This window comes from Phaenicophaeus curvirostris, chromosome 1, assembly GCF_032191515.1.
Source record: "Phaenicophaeus curvirostris isolate KB17595 chromosome 1, BPBGC_Pcur_1.0, whole genome shotgun sequence".
NCBI classification, from domain to species: domain Eukaryota; kingdom Metazoa; phylum Chordata; class Aves; order Cuculiformes; family Cuculidae; genus Phaenicophaeus; species Phaenicophaeus curvirostris.
This window is the reverse complement of record NC_091392.1, coordinates 96465538-96486698: the sequence shown is the minus strand read 5'-3', so window position 1 is coordinate 96486698 and position 21161 is coordinate 96465538. Positions and strand designations below refer to the sequence as shown.

At 38.3% G+C, this 21161-nt stretch overlaps 1 protein-coding gene across 2 annotated transcripts in view; it reads right to left on the bottom strand.

The window, feature by feature from the left end:
• Positions 1-3528: 3528 nt before the first annotated feature.
• NSUN3 (NOP2/Sun RNA methyltransferase 3) overlaps positions 3529-21161 on the bottom strand; it is a 104316-nt gene continuing 86683 nt past the window's right edge. Inside the window, exons 1-6 of one of the 2 annotated variants that reach the window (XM_069869208.1) lie at positions 20662-20729; positions 19097-19206; positions 17719-18062; positions 16097-16251; positions 15510-15631; positions 3529-4108 (exon numbers count right to left, since the gene is read on the bottom strand). In XM_069869208.1, coding sequence (XP_069725309.1) covers positions 3847-4108; positions 15510-15631; positions 16097-16251; positions 17719-18062; positions 19097-19206; positions 20662-20727 — 1059 coding nt within the window. In that variant the 5' untranslated portion in view covers positions 20728-20729 and the 3' untranslated portion in view covers positions 3529-3846. Of the gene's footprint in view, positions 4109-15509; positions 15632-16096; positions 16252-17718; positions 18063-19096; positions 19262-20661; positions 20730-21161 lie in introns of those variants that run through there. The other variant, XM_069869216.1, reaches the window with a different exon arrangement.

Genomic DNA, 21161 nt, shown 5'->3' with positions numbered 1-21161 from the left:
TTTTTATGATTAATGCCCTCAAACGTTTTCCTCTGAAGATAGCCACATAAACTAAGGGGATCCTCCCCACCCCAGCACAGGTAACTGTGGCTTCCACTCTCTACCAAAGGAACTCTCCTCTTCCCACAAACTAGATGCTCACAGATAGTTTCCTGAACAGGGTACAGCACTGCTGGTCTTCCATGCTAAAAGCCATGGCACCTCTCCTCCAGTATTTCACATTTTCTTCCACTGCAGTAGTCTTGATCTTTTCATTTTATCCATCTTTCAGGGTGTTTCACTTTCTCTTTGCACATCTAAGTACGAAAGCCAAGAGTTTGTTAGCCCCCTACTTGACTGCAACAGTCCACAGCCACTGTGTGTAAACTCAATTCTACAGCAGAGAATGCTTTTGACAAGCCATAATTAAATTGCATCAGATGTCATTGAACAAAGGATGAAATTTGGCAAATACCATAGTTGCCTTTATATAAGGCTTTAATTTCTTATTGTGCCAACCCCCCTGAAACTAACAGGGAAATTACTTTTTGTTTGCTTGAAAAGGAAATGGCAGAAAAGCATGATAGTATTTGAGATCCAGTTATCTCTGCTGCCTCTAAGGTATAGTGGCACTGCTGTGTGCTATGCATAATATGATTGTAAGTATTTGCACAAACACTCTCTTAATCATCTTCATTAGGGATCATGCAGTTTTCTCTGGCTACTCCACAATACAACAAAAGTGGTAGTTTTTTTGGCCTCATCTTGCTTACTTGACTTTTTCCTGGGCCTGCAACATCCTTTAAATTGGAGAGGTTGACTTGTTTGCTAACCAATTTCTATCAACTTTGTGAAAGGAGGCATGAGAGAATAGAGGAATTAACTGACAATTCCCTGGGAAAAAGGTGTAAAAAGGGACAATGTTGGTGTGTTGTCCTGAAGGCAAGCAGAAGCTGTCTTAGGTTCTCAGAAGTACCTAAGAGACACTTAAACAGATCCAGAACCTTTTCAAGAAGTACCCTCGAATGGATGCTGCTTCCCAGCACATACAAAGTTTGTCCCTTACCTCTACAGGCATATCTCCCTCCTTTGTTTTTCCTTCTCACCCCCTCTCCTTTCACACAATTACCAAATCCCCATTATCAGCCCCGATTAGAACAGAACAAAAAACTCCATAGCACTATGGACTAGCATTCATCTGGTACAAAGCAAAATAAATATCACCTATTAATTAGTGTCATTTTTTGCCTCCCTTTTTGGTGCATTTTTAGACTAGTTTAAAAGAAACTCCAGGAGATCAGAAAAACATGATGCAGAACTCAGTGCAGCTTTTACATACATCAGGAGGCCTTGCTGCATAATTTAGGTCGAACGCAATGCAGTTCACAGGGACTCGCCCATATGCTGAGATCAAGCAAAGTTCAATTTTCAAGGACCCCTTTGTTCTTTCTGTGATTACCTAGCCCACGCTCTCTTCAACCATTCAGTTTAACCACATATTTTAATTCCATCCTCGAGTAAGCTACATTCTTAGTTTACCATTTCCCCAGGGGAAATAAAACTGATGCAAAGCGTTTTAAAACAGGTATTGTTATTTCATCCCAGTAGCCTGAGATGACTCCAAATCTAGACATTACATTTAATGTTTCTGGGACAGATGTTGTTAGGTCTTTTCATAGGAACACAATATCATCTGCATACATTAGTAACTTCTGTGCCTCAAGTTGCATATGCTTTATACTCTCTTTTCAGAGACATTGCTGACAATTTAATACTACAGGGGCACCTCAAACATTTTTCATCACAAAGTAGGGGAAAGGATAATTGTGGAAGCTCATACACCAAAGGGGCAGAGTACTTTATGCATGTATTTCCTTCAGCAAAAGGTGCAACAGCAAGACACTATTAGGAGGGCAAAGTACCCAACTCATCTTCCATCCCAGGAGGTGTCAAAAAAACACGTACACATGGCACTTCATGACATGGTTTAGTAGGCAAGGTGGCGTTGGTCTGATGGTTGGAGTTGATGATCTTAGAGGTCTTTTCCAACCTTAATGATTCTCTGATTCCTTTCAGTCACAGAAGCCTTAAGAACAAAAGCTACTGCTCACAACCAGCATCCACTTTTAGCCAACCAAAATTTTCTTCAGTTCAAGTTCTGTGCTTCTAAACACTGCCTTCTCACTGCTCCAGATACTATGGACAGGACCTTCCCAGCAGCCACAATGCTCAGAGCAGGGAAAAAGGTTGAGTGCTCCATGACCATGGATGTACCAACAGAGAACTGCTGTGAATGCAGGGTAACAAGATAGGCAGAGGATAAAGGCAGGGAAAAGTCAACTGAATTTTTCAGACACAAAAGGCAGTTCTGTCACAGTTGAAACAAATGTTTATGAGCTCACAGCAACTGAATCACCAGAGAATCTAATGTAGAACTACTGCATTTCCAGCATGTTTACATGAGATCCTTTCAGAAGGGCTCCTACAATCAACTTAATTCCAGCCTTTGTTAATGAGGTGCAGAATCACCAATTTGGTAGTTCTTCCAGTGTTTTCAAGTTGATTTTCTTTAGTATTAAGGAGAAAAACAAATCTGCATTAACAATTCATGCCTACAATTGCAAAAAATTTAGAAGTTACATATATACACAGATGTACACACAAAATCTATGCTATATGTAAATGTATACAATCTCTCACACACACTTCCACACAAGCAACTCATCTACCAGAAAAAAAGAAGGCTGTACTTTAAAACAACATTTCTTAAAAACAATTATTATACTCTTCAGTGAGGGAAGGGACTCCTCTTTGCTCAGAAAGGGATGAAAGGGCTCCATTCTACTTCAAGACAAGCATATGTTTATACATTTATCCATAGTATTATGTGCAGAATCAAATGAACATACTAACAACATCAGTACATGTTCTCACTGTGACTCTATTTCCTTATGCACCACAGATATGACATCACAAACACAGACAACGTTTCTTAACTCATTAGATAAGTCACTTCTCCAGATTGTTAGATTTGCTCATCATGACTGTAATTACGCAACAAAACTCCCTAAATACTGTGCCATTATCACAGCTATTAATCATTCCACTTCTGTTTCAAATATGTGCTCTAAAGCCTGCTGGGTATATTGCATTATGCAGTAACACATCCGAATCTACTTTTTAAGGACATTTTTACGTCATTTACTCTTTCGATCTGTATTCTCTATAAGCTCAAAAATATAAAAATATATATAAAAAGCTAGTGTAGATATACCTGCTGACCTTTACAACTGTAAACAAAAGACAGTTTTTAACCAGTAAAGAACTTAGCAAATATGAAATCTGTTTTGCAACCGCTTGGAAAAGTCAGCACTTCAGACAACAGACTCTGCATACAAATCAGTTCTTACAGGAAAACTGATTTCTAACTGTGTTTGAGAGAGAATGCAGGATTTCCAGGACTTCAGAAGCAGACACCATTCAAAGCATATTTGAAAAGAAATGATCTATTAAAGCCAAAATAGTAATTAAATACACTCAAAACAAAACAGTGCAAAAAACCAACACACAAGTCTCTAATTCTAGGATAAAAATCAATTTAAGAGGTCACTTTGAAAAAATACAAAGCTCCCTTGATTTCACAAGGACTTCACAGAAGCCCACAAGCCCATTTTAGAAGATACATTCTGTATTTTAAGCTGAACTAAGGTAAGTGTCTAGCTTCCCTTTTATTAGACAGCAGCTGACATAAAACCATAATGCTCTAAATTCGGTTGCCTTGGACATGTTCATATACACATACTATATTAGAAATAAATATTAAATTATCACATAACCCTTAGAAAAAACTAACAAGTATCAGATTGACTACATTTTCTTTAATTTAGCCACGTACATTGGACCCCATGCTCTCCCTTTCTCTGGGATAACCAGAAGTTCATGCTGTTGTGTACCACTGAAAAAAGTGAATTCCTGAGAAACAGCTTTGGCCATTTCACTTATGTCTACAGGCATGACATTACTGCAGGAGTTTAAAATGAGATCTATTACATCACTGTTCTCTGCCTTTGAGAGAGTGCACGTAGAATAGACCAAAGATCCACCAGGACGCAATGCTTTAATAGCAGACCTGTAAATAAGAAAACCAAAAAAAGAACATGAGAAGTGACATACTGGGTGTGAAGAAACATGTAAAGACTTATAAATCTAGAGTTACAAATAGGTATAAATAAATATGAGAAAAATGACACATACTGTTGAGATGTTGTCATGATAACTGACAGTTCAGGAAACTACCTGCAACACATTTCTGCCTTCTCATTTATTAATGTATTCTCAGTTAACTGAAGGTATTTCTCATACAACAGTGATAATTTGAAAACAGCATCTATTCAGAGTTGCAGAGTATACATCAAACACATGCGCAGCACAACTATGAAAATGCTGCAACTGTGCACATAAAATGGGTTGCATCACATCAAAAGTGCTAGTTAAGATACTTAGCTAGCTGCTTGTGTGAACAATCACATCAGAATGTGCAGTTGCAGTAGGAGTCTGAACTAATCACCGGGCTGTAATTTTACAAACACTTCTGCAAATCTTGTGACTTATTTAGGAGGTAAGAGAACTCTAGGGTTTCACTGAGCCACTACTTTTCAATCTGATTTCCTAAGGAAATATGACTTAATGAATCACACTGTCTGTTTATGCATCTTTCACTTATTAACCTGTTGACAAATTTTGACTAAACAAAGGGAAAACAGCAGCTAAAGAGTTCAAGTTTCCTGAAAGCTTCACAACTACAGGTGGATGGACAGAACAGAGGGGTGATTTACCTTCTCGACTGAAACTGATTTTAAATAGACTGTTTACTTTCCAATAAAGCAGATATGCAAGGTCCTTTTTCAGACAGATAAAATACAACCTGTGAGAATATAGAAATGAGATATGCTACCCATATCCACCTATTGAAAATTAAGAGTAAGGAGAAAACCCCCTAATTCTGCATCACAAGAGAATTCTTCAAATACGGTGCAACTACATAACTGAAAGAGGAAGCGACGCTAGAAGTTCACTTGCTGTTAGTATTATCTAGAGATAACCCCTTTTAATTGTATACTTTGGAGCCTTCAAGTATACAATGGCTCAAGGACTGAGTAGTATGCTAGCATTAAAACAGATTACCTCACTGCTTCTGGAAAATAGATACTACTGGGCTGAAGCAAAGACCACATTAAAATGCAATTATTCCCTCAACAAAATTATTTTGTTTAAAAACAAGAGAATCTGAACAAGTGGATGCTGTTACTCAGCTTGTGAATATCAGAGAGACAACAAGGTAGGCACTTCAGGGGACTGCAAGTGTGTCACTGGGCATTTAGGAGATGCACAAGGGCAAGGTACATACTGGAAGCATGAACTTGTGGAACACAATGACACATGCAGTCATGCTGTACAGAAAGACACCAAATAATCTTCAACTGGTAAATATTATTAACAATATGGCAGAACCCCCCCAAAAATATATGAAAAACAACCCACATTACGAGCAGCTCCCAAATGTAGGAAGCATGATTCCAAGCCCAGAAAAACAAACACAATGCCACTGAAACAGCAATTCCTCCAGAGACAAGCCAAGGTCTTGTTAAGGGTGATATCTGAACAAAAAAAGTTGAGAAGGAAAGAAGAAAATACATGGTGAAGAAGACAAGTCCTTTTAACAGGATTAGGACTTTTCAGGAAAAGAATCAATAAAGAAAAGCCTTATCATAAGCAGGATCAAAGCAAATCACAGATCAAAGCTACTCTGAAAGTCCTGTCTTAAATAGTAAGGAAATGCCAGGACAAACGACTGTTTCAGACAGAGATAATACACTTGGTTCACCTTCTCAGGTGAAAACTCCTGTGTATTATCCCTATTGCTTTCTCTAGGGAGGGTGCACATTATCTTGCTCATTTCTTCTATGAGTCTTATGTTAATTAGCAAGCCAAGTGTCTATTTTACTGGAGTCTATATTACTCCAACTTTAGTGTAAAAGAAAAGAGCTCTCAACAGATGATGCTCTAAGAAAAGTCAGTGTTTAATGTCTTTGCTGTATCAGTCTTCAGTAAAAAGACAGAGAGTGAGCATATGGCTAACCCATTTAGCCTAAGTGAGAGAGCAGTTTAAATCCAGCCTGTTATAGGTAAAGAACAGGTTACAGAGTACTTAGGTTGTCTGAATACTTTCAGTTTAACTGGGCCTAGTGGACTCATTCTAGGATACTTCCAAAAGTAGCTAAAGTTATCACAAAATCACAAGCCTATCTCAGACCTCTGAGTAGCTTTCAAGAGCCTGCAAAAATGTTTAAGAATATTTTAGGCATAGGTTGATACGGGTCAACATTTACAATGTCACCTTGAGACAGTAAAACAGAACAGGGGTCATCCTAACATCTTCCTGATCTTATTTTCTAAAATTCTGCAGTTACCAGCACACATTTGAATTGCCCACCTCCAAATATTGATCCTTCTTTTCCTTCATGCTTCAACACACATACACTCCTTAGCAGGCTACAAAAGCACTAGTACTGGACCCAAGGTCCTAAGTTGTCTCCACTGCCTCTCCAGCTACCTTCCTTGTTTGCAGCTGTCCTGCTGTGGGTTTCAAATGGCAGGATTTATGCTGCTGCTCTCTGGCTTGTTTGAGAAACCACAGTGTGCCTAAATATATGGAAGGTAACTGCCATAAAACAGAGCAGGAATGTAAAACCTTCCCTCCTTATGAACAAGAAGCCAGCAAATGAACTGCACACTGATCCTGTCTCCTTGGACTCATACCATTTCTTCCCTATGTAATAGTTACTTGCTGTCTAACTTACACTCAAGAAGAACAAGGGTGAAGTCTAAATGGGCTCTCAAAGTTGAGCTGATCTTCGCAGTACTGTTACAAGCCACCTAACTGTACTTCTTTTCATAAATTTCCCCCTTCGATCACATCTTTTCCATGCATATAGGAATGCCAGCCTGTGAGGGCAGCTTAACTGGTTTGGAAACATGAAAGTGCTTTTTGCAGGACAATCATGATGTACTTTTAGCATACCTGATAACTTTACTCGTAGAAGTACATAACAGCAACTGTTTTCTTACCTGTAAGATGGATACTATATGAACATTTAAACAAGTGAGAAAATATTTCCGCCATGTAAAGTGAAAAAGGTAAAAGGTAAATGTAAATACCAAGAAAAATAGATAAGCTACAGCTTACAAGGTTAAAAGCCTGATTGTTCCTTTATATAAGCTAAACTTAGCAAATGTCCTCTTCTTACCTTATATAAAGTAGCAACCATTTTCAAAGAGACTGTGCTCCTACAACTGAGTCACTGGAGTAGTGATTCAGAAAAATGAGCGGCACAGGCTTCTGAACAAAATCCTGAAAAATGTTACATCAACCCCCCACTAACTCTAAGCCTCCTTAGCCTGGGAATCTTCACTGGCCCATGACCCAAAAAGGTCAGGATGCTCAGCGCAGTTATCTTTATTGTGGACCTAAGTCATGAATTAAAATATCTAAGGAGGATTACCTTGGGCTGCAAGGTTAATCAATGTATCTATCCATCTTGTCAAGTTCAGCAACAGTTGTTTCAGTGTCTGTGTTCAAAGTCAACCCACCACCATCCCTGATTAAGCTGTGCTTAAACCTGCACTGAGCTGCAAAATTCAAAGTGAAGAAGTGCTGTGCTCAAAGTCACAGAGTTACACTGTGCTGGGCTAAGCAGATTCAGGAAGTTTAGTCCCCTTGTCATCAGCATGACAGAGGATTCATTCATAAGAGAATATGTTTGAAGAAAATTAAGAAACCAGTCTTCCTCTATAATCAATGGAAACAAGCTTCTCCTAGGGGTAGGTCAGAGCTGGAGCATAACTTACAAACACCTGCCAGAAGCTATTACTGCTACTATGACTCTACCATCCAAGAATGTAAGATTCCCCTCTGACATTAGGCATCTTGATTAACCCCAAATCCTTACTTAAAAGCTCAACTCTTAGCTGCAGGAATTTGGTACTTGTTATGAGGTACTTTGTAAATTCAAAAAAAGGGCTCCAAATCTAGAATGATTAAAAAGGATGCTAAGGCAGAAAAATAAACTACTTTTTTTTTTCACTTTCCTCTTATTATATTACATTATTTAAAAATAAAATACATTATTTAAAGGTAATTTATTTGCAGTTATTTTTCTTTTAGGGGCACAGATGACCTTCATGTTTATTAAAGAACTAAAACTTTCAGTTTAAATACAGACCTAGTTATACTTAAGTTCATAATTTTAAATCCAGGTATATTCATTTACCATAAAGAATTTTACCTGTTATGGGGAATAATACTGTATAGTTTCAAGCTTCATGTGGAGAAATGTAAAAATACACATTAAAAGTACATGAAATTTTTCCCGGAGCTTCATGGCTTGTTTGCCTTTCCCTAAAACCATTTTTGTTTTAGGAACATGACAAGCCCTTAATACTTGCAATCAAGACACTAAAGAAGAAGCATAACTGTTGGCAGCTGATATGTGTAACTCAAGCTTATATGTTGCACGCTATCACACTACACCACTGCAGAAGTATGAGGTTGTGGTTTTAGCGACATAAGATAGTCAAGGCATGGCTGAAAAGGCTAGAACTGGTAAAATGCATGATAATCCATTAACATGCCCTATTTACCACGTAAGGCCTATATACAAGATCTCCGAGGTTAGTTCTTCCAGAAGATGATATAAAACAGTATGCAAAAAAAAAAAAAAAATCCACTCTTTTCTAAGGCTCTGAACACAACTTTAGTGCATATCAGCATATCACAATTTTGAAGACTTCAGTGATGACAAATAGTCCAAAATTGTAATGATATTTTCAAATCATCAACAGCCTGGAAAACTGCAGAATAGAGCAAGATTCACTGGCACATACAGTGCCACATATACAGTGAGATTCACTGTAGAAGCTTGCCTGATGCTTCTCTGCACATGCTTTAAACTATTGATATTATCACTGTATAGCCACCAATTCTACACTTAAATCTTTCCAGCACATAAGCACAAGACAGCACTGGAACGCAAACAAAAGGATGTTTGATGCCTATCCTATTCAAGAAAGTATTCTAAAACAATTTAAGAGATGCAGATTGCTCCCTTCCTCATTCTAAATGAGGTTTTACAAAAAAAAAAGTATTAATACTTTGCATTTTTGCAGGATGTGCGTTTGGATACAGGTTCAATAGCATGCACTGTAACTATACAAGTCAGATGGACAGAAGATGTATCAGAGTGATGTATCCTAACCCTTCATATTACAGGAGTATTCAATAAGATTTTTTTAAAGAAATATATTATTTTAAAGCAGTTTTATGTAGTTTATTTCCCAATATTTACTTTAAATCTAACAATAGAGAAGATGAAAACAAAAGTTAGGGGGAAGAAAGCAGCACTATTATTTAATATCTCAGAGAAAAAAAAGACCACTCTAAAACCAAAGAACACTTACACGCAACTGAAGCGTAGTTAGGCAGAACCCAAAAAGAGGATTTTTCACACAAAAAATTAAACACAATAGGCTGACATTTTGTTCATTCTAAAAGTCTTGGTGTCTCAAACATCCTTTGAAAACCAGGCAGACAATAAATACATATTTCATACTATAGGTAGCACCTGCCAGTCCAGCCTGCTCCTCCTACGCATGTGTTTATGCTGCATGCCATTGAAGGGTCAGCATTAATTATGTTAATCATTCAACCATTTCCAGTATTAAAGTAAAACACTGCATATATTTTAAGGCAATGTTAAAATAATACAACACTTCAACAGCGCCATCTTTTGGCAACTGGGATGTATTTCTCCTCAATTTGCAAGATAATGGTTGATTAGCATAAAAATCTGCCAATCCTTCTATAAAGCATTCAAGAAATAAAGCATCTCAAGATGCATTTGCTTTTATCCTCAATCCTATTCTTTTTTTGATTAAAGATATCACACATTTTCTTCTTCCACTAACAACAGTCCAGAGGCACCACGGTAATACAGCCTGCATGTTAAAGCTTTTGTTCCTTTTGTTCTTCTCCAAACCAAGCAAAAATTATAAGGAAATTCCTCCTGTGTCAAAATACCATTTTTTTTTAATACTTTATGATGGGTGGTGACAGAGGTGCACAGGAGGCTGAGACATTAGTTCAAGTATTCTCTCCATGCCCCAAGCATGTCGTCCCTCCACTCTTCTTTAAGTAAGCTTCCCTGTTGTGGAGAGATACTGCAGTTCAGAATAACAGGAGAAACATGTAGTGAACTGCTTTTTTCAGCATTAGATTGAATTAGAAATAAAAGTAGATACCGCCACCAAACAACCTCCAAAACCAAGCAGCATATCCCCCCCAAACCCACCTTGTTCTGCTCTAGTCAAAATTTGTCCTGAAAACTGATAAATAACATTTCTACAGCAAACGATTTTAAGTTTAATGTTTAACATTATTGAGGTTTCTCCTTTAATGCATGGCAACTTCTGAGATGCTCATCCTGTTAACACAGAGCTACAAGATATCTTTTGCAATACCAGAAATGCAGCGTCCTTGTAATGGTAACAGATTGGTTTATTTCCTGTTCTCAAATTTAAGAGCCACAAATGCCAATGCAACACTCAAGAATTTTGCTTCCCCTCTCAGCGTTGCAGCTGCCTTGCACACTCACATGCTGGGTTTCTGCACACTCAGTATCACTAACAGCAAGGCTCCTGCTAGCTGGCTAGCCTCCAGCAGCCGGAGGCAATCTGCTTCTCCTGCTGCAACAAACATTATTATCTTATACATTATCAGAAGTCCATTCATCTTCCCAACTTAAACTTACTGTTTGCAAGAAGAAAAACATACATAGCCCATGCAGAACCTTCTCAGCTAGAGAAGGGAGAACAAAATACCTTTGAAGCCCCCTACAGTCTTTGTCACACAGTTTCATAGTCAGCATTGTTCATTACAGCTTGCAAACACAAATACACATAGAAAGGACTGAACGTGAAATTAAAGCAAAATTTGTCTCTGAATTTATTGTTTTGAGACAATTTCCTTTGAAATGAGCATTAAAGGCTCAGATTTTTTTCCTCAGTAGGCAAACCACAAACAAAACTGGATCACTTTGCCTGGACAAGACAACTAGCTAATTGCAAGTATCTTCCTTTTCACGTCATCACTACACGCCCATGTGCTAGAAAAGCTTTTTTCTTCATCAAAGCAGAAATGGTACAGTGGTACCTTATGCTAAGTATATGACGGTATATCTGTAAAAATCAATTTTTGCCTTGACACCAAAACAACAACAAAAAACCCGATTAAGAGTGCACATGGAAAACTACATTTCAGTGAAAACAAAGACAACACTGAACAAGAGAGAGGAAGTATCAGGACTCACTGTGTGAAGAAGACTTTTTCAACAAGTAAATCTATATGCAACCCACAAAGCCACATCAATAATTTCCACAGGCCAGAGAAAACAGAGGAGCGTGTAACTCAGTCTGTTCTATTTGTGTTTTATTTTTCACCAAAACTTTTAAAAGGTATTCTAAGTACAATGTGTTTTCAAAGGTTTGGACTTGAAAAAATAAAGTAGGTCCTATGGCATGTAGATCAGCCTTTAGAGACTTAGGTTGCCAATTCTACCTGACATGTTAAAGGAAATCTCATTTTACTTCCCATGCGTGTAGCCTGGTACCACCACACCAAGTGGCTGCATGATCAGCAGTCTCTGTCCAGTGGGACAAAACCAGATCAAAACTGTTATGAAGCTGCTTGCATAATAACTGGTTACCTACATGTGCCATTAACTAATGGTTTAAGTACCCTTTAATCCAGAAAAACAGGTTCAGAATCTTTGGGTTGAGGTTTTTTTATTTCTAGTTCCAAGTAAAAGCATGTGCACAATAGTCCTATCTCCCAAGCTATTCAATGAGAAAGGAAAAAAATACAAAACTTAAAACTAAAACTTCTGTCAAACTTTTCTTGAAAAAGATCAGCAATTTCAAATAACATGTTATGACTGGTATGGAAAAGAACAAAGTTCTTTGTACAGAGGAACACAATCATTTTATCTCAATGTTGCACTCCACTTGTATAGGGTTTGTAAGAGGAGATACTTATATTACACAGCACAAGACACAGTTCCTTGAAAATCATTATATTTATACGGAAAACAGGGATTGAAACATTTCATTAAGAACAGAGTCTTCTGTATTTCTCCATCCAAGTTTAATGCTTCATCCTGAGTTCTGAACAATGAGCATACATACAACTCAAAACTGATCAACTGGGAAAATGAGCCTTTTCTATGGCTTAATTTTCCACAAGTAATCCAAAAGACAGAATATTCAGAGGCCTTCAAACTTCTCATGCACCGTGAATTCTCTGAAAACTTTTAGCTTTGTGTGTGTACAATATCCCCTGTAGCTAACTACTAGGGAGGAAAAAAAATGGTGAAAAAGGGAAGGCAGCCAATATGCATCTTTTAAAGTCAGTCTGAGCTCCTCTGGACCAGAACTCTATTAAATGCCAATTGGAGCTGTTTAATTACTGAGACATGTTGCGTATAAAAGAGTAGTTTGAACACCTTTGCTACTTCTTCTAAATTGTATTCTGTTGGACTTCTTTTCAGCTGAACTCATAACACAGTTTCTTTCAGCTGTGGTAACTGGTCTAGGAATAATTGGAACATCTGCAACAGTTTCACCATTAAGTCATTATACATTTGAGCTCAATTCAAAATTTAATTTCTATCTGAGAACTGATAACAATTGCAAATTCACTTAAAGGAATCACTGCATTTTGTGCTAGCATTCATTGTCAGGAAATGAACGTTCCTTCTTTACATGTAATTTGTTTTCTGCACGAACACCCCAAATAATAACAAGATTTGCAGGGTGTTCTTGGATTATAGCACTCGGCACGGATGCTTTCGTTTGGGTATTAACAATCATTACAATCTCAATTTCCTTCAAATCAGTGGTGCCCTTACAGCTTATCAAATCTCCTGTTCAGCATTTATGCAACTTATTCACATTGCAGATTTAATTCAGACTGGAGTAGGAATATCACTGCATCAGTTTCAACACTTCTTTCAGATCTTCATTCTCCAAAGCCTCTACGTACTTAGTAAACTACACTGTACTGCAAAAAATATTCTTCCTTCCTTCACATCCCCTCTGATGACCCCAGTTTCCCCCATTAGTTGATCTGCCAAAAAAAAAAACAAACCCAAAACACAAGATAATCAAAACCAGAAAAACAGATTACAAGATTACCAAAATACAGGAAAAGAGAACCCCAAATTTTGAGAGAAAGTCACTTGATAGAAAAGAAACTAGATCTCCCCTTTGTACTTCATTCTTCTCATTTGTATGTTACCCTTAATACTATTGCTAAACTTAAAAAAATGCTTGGCCCTTATACTTCAAGTTTCATCTTCAAATCATGCAACATTTCTTACACTACTCTCAACATAATTGCTAAGATCGAGCTTTACACTTATTTTTGTTTTACAGATACAGGAACCAAGGCGAGAAATGCCCACAAGCATAAAGCACCAGGTTATCTGAATAGATAAGACAGAAGGCAGCTCTGCATGAGCTGACTCACATAAGATGCTGCACAGCTGAATTAATGTAGGTTCAGCCCTTCTGAATACTAACAGAAGTATCAGAGATGGGATTCAAACTCAGTTTCTTATTTGTAATTAGGCACCCTAACCATAAAACAAAGGCTTGAATAAAGTAGCATTCCATGATTTTAGTTTTGCCAGACTTGTAATGCACTTACAGGAATCATTTAGCCTTTCTTGGTCTCATTATACTATTTCCTTTTTCCCTTGCACACAGAATCTGACATATCATTTGTATTGGAAACTCATTCTAAAGTGATCAAATAAAAGGATCAATACAAATACAGCAAACAGTTATACTGTTTCTTAAGTATATGTAAAATACTTTACTCAAAACAGCTTATAATCTCTAAATTGTGAACTTAGTCATTTATTTCATATGCTCCAAAATCTTTTAAAAGACAAAAAACCCCATCCAGTGCATATATAGATTTTTCAACCTACAGAACTACTCAGACCTATGTTGAGCAACACAATTGAAATTACCATCTTTTTACTTCAACTAGCATATCAGAAGTATTTTGTCCTTACAAATCTAATTCTTACTGCTGTTGCTATAGTGAAGTATACTTTCAACAGAAGCAAAGTTATCTTCTTGATTTAGGAATAATTCAGTTAAATCTGATTTGACCTGACATGAATGCCTCCTTGTTTTTAAAAAAACAACAATCCTGCTGTCACGAATTCTTCACTTCAGGATTTACAATCTGGAGAGATTTGTGCAAATTCTCAAATTTTCTCTGAATGATATATGCTTTCTTTTGGTAGGGATTCACAAACTGGATTTTGTGTGTCAAATATTGAAAAAGGAAAACTGAAACAGGTCACTATTTTAAATGTGATTGATTTCTTCAAAGGAAATGGGTGACATGATGCATTACTGCGATAAGACACTCATATTTCTGTTATAAATCATAGGCTTCTGCTAGGCCTTTTTCAACTGGAAGTCATGCAAAACTATCCTGAACTGCTCCAATGGGAACCTTCCATAAAAACTTTCTTTTTCTTTTTTATAATGTTATTTTTCCCTCAATTTGCTTTGACAGAAGGACTTCAGGTCTGACTGTTACTTTGCCAAACACACCTGCATCTAGGAAGTTATTATTAGGAAGTCACTTTTTTTTCACCGAGACAAACTGTACAGTTTTAAATATTTCAGAAATGCTAGCCTATGGCTGGTATCATTAAAAAGTGTAATACATGATACTTGATTGATATTGATTATTGATTTGGATCTTGAAAAATACACAATCCTCTCTCCCCAGCAAAACCCCACATTCTTTTATTTTTACAGCCCAAAAAGATAAATCTGAAACATTAACTAATGGCCTAAGTGAGGTCTGATAGCCAGTCCTGATTCAAATTTCAGTTATCAAAGAGACTACTAACAAACCTCAAGGGTTAATTCTGTGAAATAACAACAAGAAGGAAGAACGCCTAGCCTGGCAGAAAAAAATACTTTCACAGAGAGTTAAAAACCTATGAAAAACTATCTATGTGTTTTTGCTTTAGCTGATGAATATAGTTAAAATGGTTTCAGATATGTCCACCAAAAATATTTTGACATGGCACCAGACTGTTCCGAGTCATCTGAATATGGACACATATGTAAATAAGCGAGTTAAGTACAGCACAGCAGTACAGTAGTATAGGACCTAGGCATCACTGCTTATACTACCCTATACAAATTTCCATATTCACATTAACCTAAATTAACTGTTTCTTTTAAACAGAATTTGCAACCACGTATTCACAATCTTTTCACATGAAGAAATCTCATTTTGATTATTAAACATGGCAAATTTTGTCCCCGCGTCAATTTTAATAATTAAAACCACTCATTTAATAGCTTTCCGTTGCACTTCTCACCTTAGCAGCTGGAACTGTAGAGAAGATAACTCCTTCCTTCGTATTAGCCTAAGCATAGCTTGCTGAATATCAGAAGAGAACAGCCAACTTCTGTCATTTGAACAAGGAGCATCAACCAGTACCTATACAATAAGTAAAAGCAAAAGAGACAATTCACAATAAAGATATTCACATTCTGAACATCACGTATCAAATACCTACTCAACTTACTTTTATAGACACTTAGAACAACCTTTTAATTTTCCATTTTAGGGACACAATTACTATTTTGAGCTGATTTTATAGAGTTATTCGGGGCATAAGAAATTACTTCTCCAAAAGTACCATCTACCCAAACAGCTCTCACTTGCTTCCCCCTCTTCCTAATTACATAACATGCAAAGAACACAACTACCAGATCTTCAGAATTCATTACCAAGGCTAAAAGAGTAACATCAACAAACAAATGCACAATAGCCTTCATGCACTGATTCCTGAGGGTCTTCAAATCCTGTACGTGACATTAGTTTCCCTTGATAGGGAATAAAGAAAATTAAAAAGAGAGCAGCACAGGAAGATAAAGAAGCAGAATGAATTAATAAGGTTACCTTGTCATACAGTTCAGGCTTAAGATCTCCCATCTGTCTACCATCAAGTTTAGAGACTGTTATTAAGTCAATCAAGGGATCTGGGATGAAGGATTCTATTGTCTGTTTCAACCATCTTGATCTCAAATCATCATATTCATTACAGTGAAATCGACCTTAAAAATTAAAACAAAGAAGTAAACACTCTAAAAAGCAGTATTTATGGGTTTCTTGTTTTATTTTTTTCACAAGTATAAGGACTTAGACCAATTTCAAAAGTTCCACTGTTTTGCCATGACTGTCCCAGAGTTTAGATTCTAAGTGTTTATGTTATTGAACATTTTATAACACTACTGAACTTTTATAAACCTGAGTAAATTTCAGCATGGTCCTACAGAGGAATCCATAAACATTTGTGAGCAAACAGTTACTGTAGCAATAGGCTTCCATAATAAAAACAACTTTAAAGTGATCCTTGTGCTAGAAGTGTTTTAACAAAGCCTGTTGGTTGCACTTACTTTTAACAATGTAGGCAGAGTACTCACCCCTTCACAAGAAACACTGCTGTTACTTGTATCCAGATCAGCAAGACAACATAGTATTTTCCTCTTACTCTTGCTTTCTAATTTCTGTCTTTATGTCTCTATGATTTGTCCTACACCTTGTATTTACCCCACACAATGCAGTAATCCAAGCATTCATTAAAGTACATTAAGAATAAACTTCCTCATGTCTTACTTTCTCAACAATTTGGTATCTTTGGAAGCAGCCACAGGATAAAATGTTTGGTTTAGGTGTTTTGGTTTTTTTTTAAAACCTTTTGAAAGGGCAAGTACACATTTCATTTAGCTCATTGTCATGACCTTAATCCTCTAGAAGAGGGAGGGAGAACCAGCCTTAATCAACAAGTGCAGGCGGCTACAGTAATGGTCTCATCAGTAAGAACATAAAGAGGTGTGAACACTTTGAGGCAGTTACTACCCAAGCTAACATACAGACTTGAAAAGAGAAATCACAGCTTCCTTTAAATCCCTAGCCTGGAAGAACTGAGTTGCTGTTTGCAGTTGCCTTCTAAACACTGTGATTGTCTTAGTGCCCCTTTGCAACATCTAGGTGGATTGAGACACAAATTTAAACACCAATACAGAGCAATCCCTCATCATATGATTTCTTCCTGTGTCTAGATTTTGCATATTTAATTTATGCTTTGTTTTATGTCCATACACTTAAATTTACTTACACTATTTGCACGGCACTGGCCAAAAAGTAGAAGGAAAAAAAAAAGAAGTCTAAGATTGCTGATTACTCACCTCCCTGTGCCAACAAATCTACATGATTTTAAGTAACTCCTTGAGAAGTAACATAAAGAGAAACAGTGCAGGAAAAAAACATAAAGCTACTCTTACTTTTGTTTCTCAGTCTGCAGAAACCTATACTTAAATAGCTACTGCATTTTTCATCCTCTTTTAGGTAATCAGACGTCATAAAAAAGCCCCTTACTAAGCAGCACGGAACTACCTGGAATACAAATTATTGTTTGGTTTTCTCTCCCAATCCAAATGTCATACAGAACATAGGCACAACTGAAATAGCCCAGGCAGAGAGCCAGGGATCAGCTTTTAAATAGCACCTCTACACATTACCTGGATAGGCACACTGCAGCATAGCTACTGATTTACCCCCTGGTGCAGCACAGAGATCCAAAACGTCTTCCCCATCTTTCACTTCTAGTGCCAGCACTGGCAGCAGTGAAGCAGCATTCAGTAGATAATACTCTTTCAGTTTACCAGCCTGATGTTTTTGTGCAGGGAATCTCCCCGGAGTTCTCCTGATGTAACAGCTCAATGATGCAGGACGATAGAGTAAAGGTCCTTGAAAGGCAGGAAGATATCCCTTCACATGCAAGGTGTTCTCCAGTTCAGCAGACTGGCTGAACTTATTAAGCAGGACAGCATACTGCCAGCACAATGGGTATGTGAGTACATCTCTAGAATAAAAAAAGGAAAAGCTATTTAATAACTTGACAAATAAAATGACCTTTCCATAGTGTAGGAAGCCTTTTCTTACATTAGACTAACGATTTTACCATTGGATGATTCTGGTATAACCAAAAAGGAAACATTTGGATAAGATATGATTTAGAAAAGTATGCAGGAAAATCATTTTAATAAGAAATGAAGCCACTATTTTCTCTAATTACCGCATGTAAAGCATTAACTTCTGAAAAAACATATTCTCTATTTTTCCTAATTCTTTAACAAATGACTGTAGAAGTTAGAAATTATGACAGTCTTTCTGATTATAAAGTACTTCCATAGGGACAAAATCCAACTGTAATAGTACTCGTAAATATCACACACCCTCCCAATCACATTGGCTTTGCAATAATTATTCCAAGCAACACCATAAAAGGCACTTTTTACAAGTGTTCATTTCTAAATTTCCTTTTGCATTCTGCAAACTTTGGGCCAGAAAAGCTTAAACCAAGAGGTATTCCTGGAAGACAGTCAAAAAGTAGTGTTTACATGGTAGGAATATGCTTGTTTGAGTTTCAGTTCACTTTTTCAGACCTTTCTTACATGGATTTCCTCCATTTTATTTTTTAATTCCTGTCAGTACTTTTTTTTTATTTAGCCTCAAAAAATACTTTGCAGGAATATTCACTGCCCAAAGGAGAAATACACATTGACTCAAACTAAAGAAGGTTTTTTTAAGTCAATTCCCTTGAACTAATACTATACATCTGTACTTTTTGGTTGTTTCGTTTGATGGTTTTGGGTTTTTTTTAAACAACAGTCACTTATTTTAAACTATGTTCTAATCCAAAGAGGTTAAACCAAAGAGGGCACGCAGACGAGTTCCATAGTTTCTAAGACTTTGATCACATTAGATGCTTTTCCATTCAAAGAAAAGTGAAGCAGTTGTTATAGTCCATGGCTCTTGTCAAAGTTAATTTTATGAAGGACTTAAAAGACAACACAATGTCTCCCCTCCCTCCCCCATCTCCCCAAAACAGCAGACCTGACACTGGCCCATGTATCTCCCAGTTCCGTTGTGTACTGCTTCTCAAAATGATCCAGAACAACTTGACAAATCTGCTTTTCAAGTTTCCCTTTTGTTTCATTTTCCAGCTTCAGAGAAAGGAGGGAAAATAAAGAGAAGTAATAAAAACAAACAAACAAAACCCTCCCTAGTTCTCACTAGAATTATTAAAAGAACATTTTATCAATTTAGATCAACTCACAGTGATATTAGAATGCTCAAATATCAAGGTCACACCACACCTGTTCAAGATGTAACAGAAATCTCAGAGAACAAAAAGTTTATCATGCTGTCTTCTTCCCTACCTGTGAAGAGGTCATTCAAAGCTTGTTGATAACGATCATTCTCCCTTCCCACTATGGCAATAATACAGTGGCTCCTGAGATCCCAGTACAGTGGGAGCAAAAACAGCAATGCATGATTATAAGGTTGGATGGGGCCTTGAGCAGCGTGGTCTAGTGGGAGGCATCCCTGCCCATAGCAGGGGTGTTGGAACTGGATGATCTTTAAGGTACCTTCCCACCCAACCAGTTCTATGATTCTATGACCATGCACTACAGTCCCTCATGCCAAGGGGGGTGTGTGTGTTTCACTATATGAAATATATTAATTTGAATCACTGTGGAAGCCTGATGGAGTTGAGGCACAAAGCACAAAGCACTGAAATAAATAACACTTTCCAAGAATAAGGGAAAAAAAAAATTGACTACACTTTTTGGTTGGTTTGTTTGGGTTTTCTTTACCTATGAAAATTGTATATTTTATTTGGGGGGTTCAGGGGGTGGGTGGGGGTTAAGAACTTTGGGTTCCTAAACAAACTTGTGGTATTCTTTAGCAAAACCTCCAATGCCAAAAATATCAGCAAATAAACTCTCTAAGACACATTTTGGAGTTTTAGAAAGCAAGCACCCTGTATGAGGACTGGGCAGCGCAAGGGAGCAATCTCCATGCATCGCGTGTGCAGAGACAGGAGCTGGGGCAGGATCTATTTCCCACTTACATGCATGTGTGTAAATTTTCCCAGAAATCTGATGCGTATTCTGTTGGTTTCCAAGGACTAATTTTAATGTTGTTATGAACTTCACAGCAGTGAAATCTCTCGGTGCTGTGGAGCTGTGGAGCCAGCTCTGCCTGCCCTCGCACTGGAGATGGGGAAAAGGCTGCAAACGGGGTGGCAGGGGCAGAGACACCTGCTCGGCACAGACCACGCTGAGCACAGGACCTCCTCATCCTCAAAGACAGAACAGCGTCTGGAAAACACCGCTTGAAAGACACCATGCCCTCCGAGGGACACTGTGTCTCACTTTTACAAAGTTACTTAGATTAAACTCTAGTTTAACGTAAATAAAAGGTATCCCCCGCCTTTTTTGCAATAGGAACTCCCTCGTTAGGAAAACACTAGATTTCGCTTAAATTTGCCTCCCTACGAATAGCGACAGGGACCCTCTCTCCCCGTCTGCTCCCTCCTTGTCTCCAGGCCGCGCCGCCCCGGCGGAAAGGCAACCGCTCCTCCCCGCCTCCCCCCCCGCCGCCATGTCACCCACCGTCCCCGCGGCGCGCGCGGCCCCTCGCGGCGGCAGCAGGCGGGCGGCGGCGCGCGGCAGCGCCATGGCGGCAGCGGCGCGGGGATGAGCGCGCGAGGGCGCCCCCCGGCGGCCGGCGGTGGGAGGGCGGGGAGCGGGGGCGGCACCGCCCTCTGACCCCGCCCCAGCCGCGGGGCGGCCCCGAGGGGTTCCCTTCGTCGGCTTGGTTATCGAAGGGAGGGCGCGTAGGAGCTCGTAGGGTTGGAAGGGACCTTCAAAGATTAACTAGTTCCAACCCCCCTGACGCGGGCAGGGACACCTCCCACTAGCCTTGGGCTGCCCAAGGCTCCATCCAACCTGGCCTTGAACACCTCCAGGGATCCATCCACAGCTTCCCTGGGCAACCTGTGCCGGTGCCTTATCACCCTCAGCGTGAAGGAATTCCTCCTTCTGTCTAGTCTAAATCTGCCCCTCTCCAGCTTATACCCATTGTCCCTATCAGTACAAGCCTGATCAGTCCT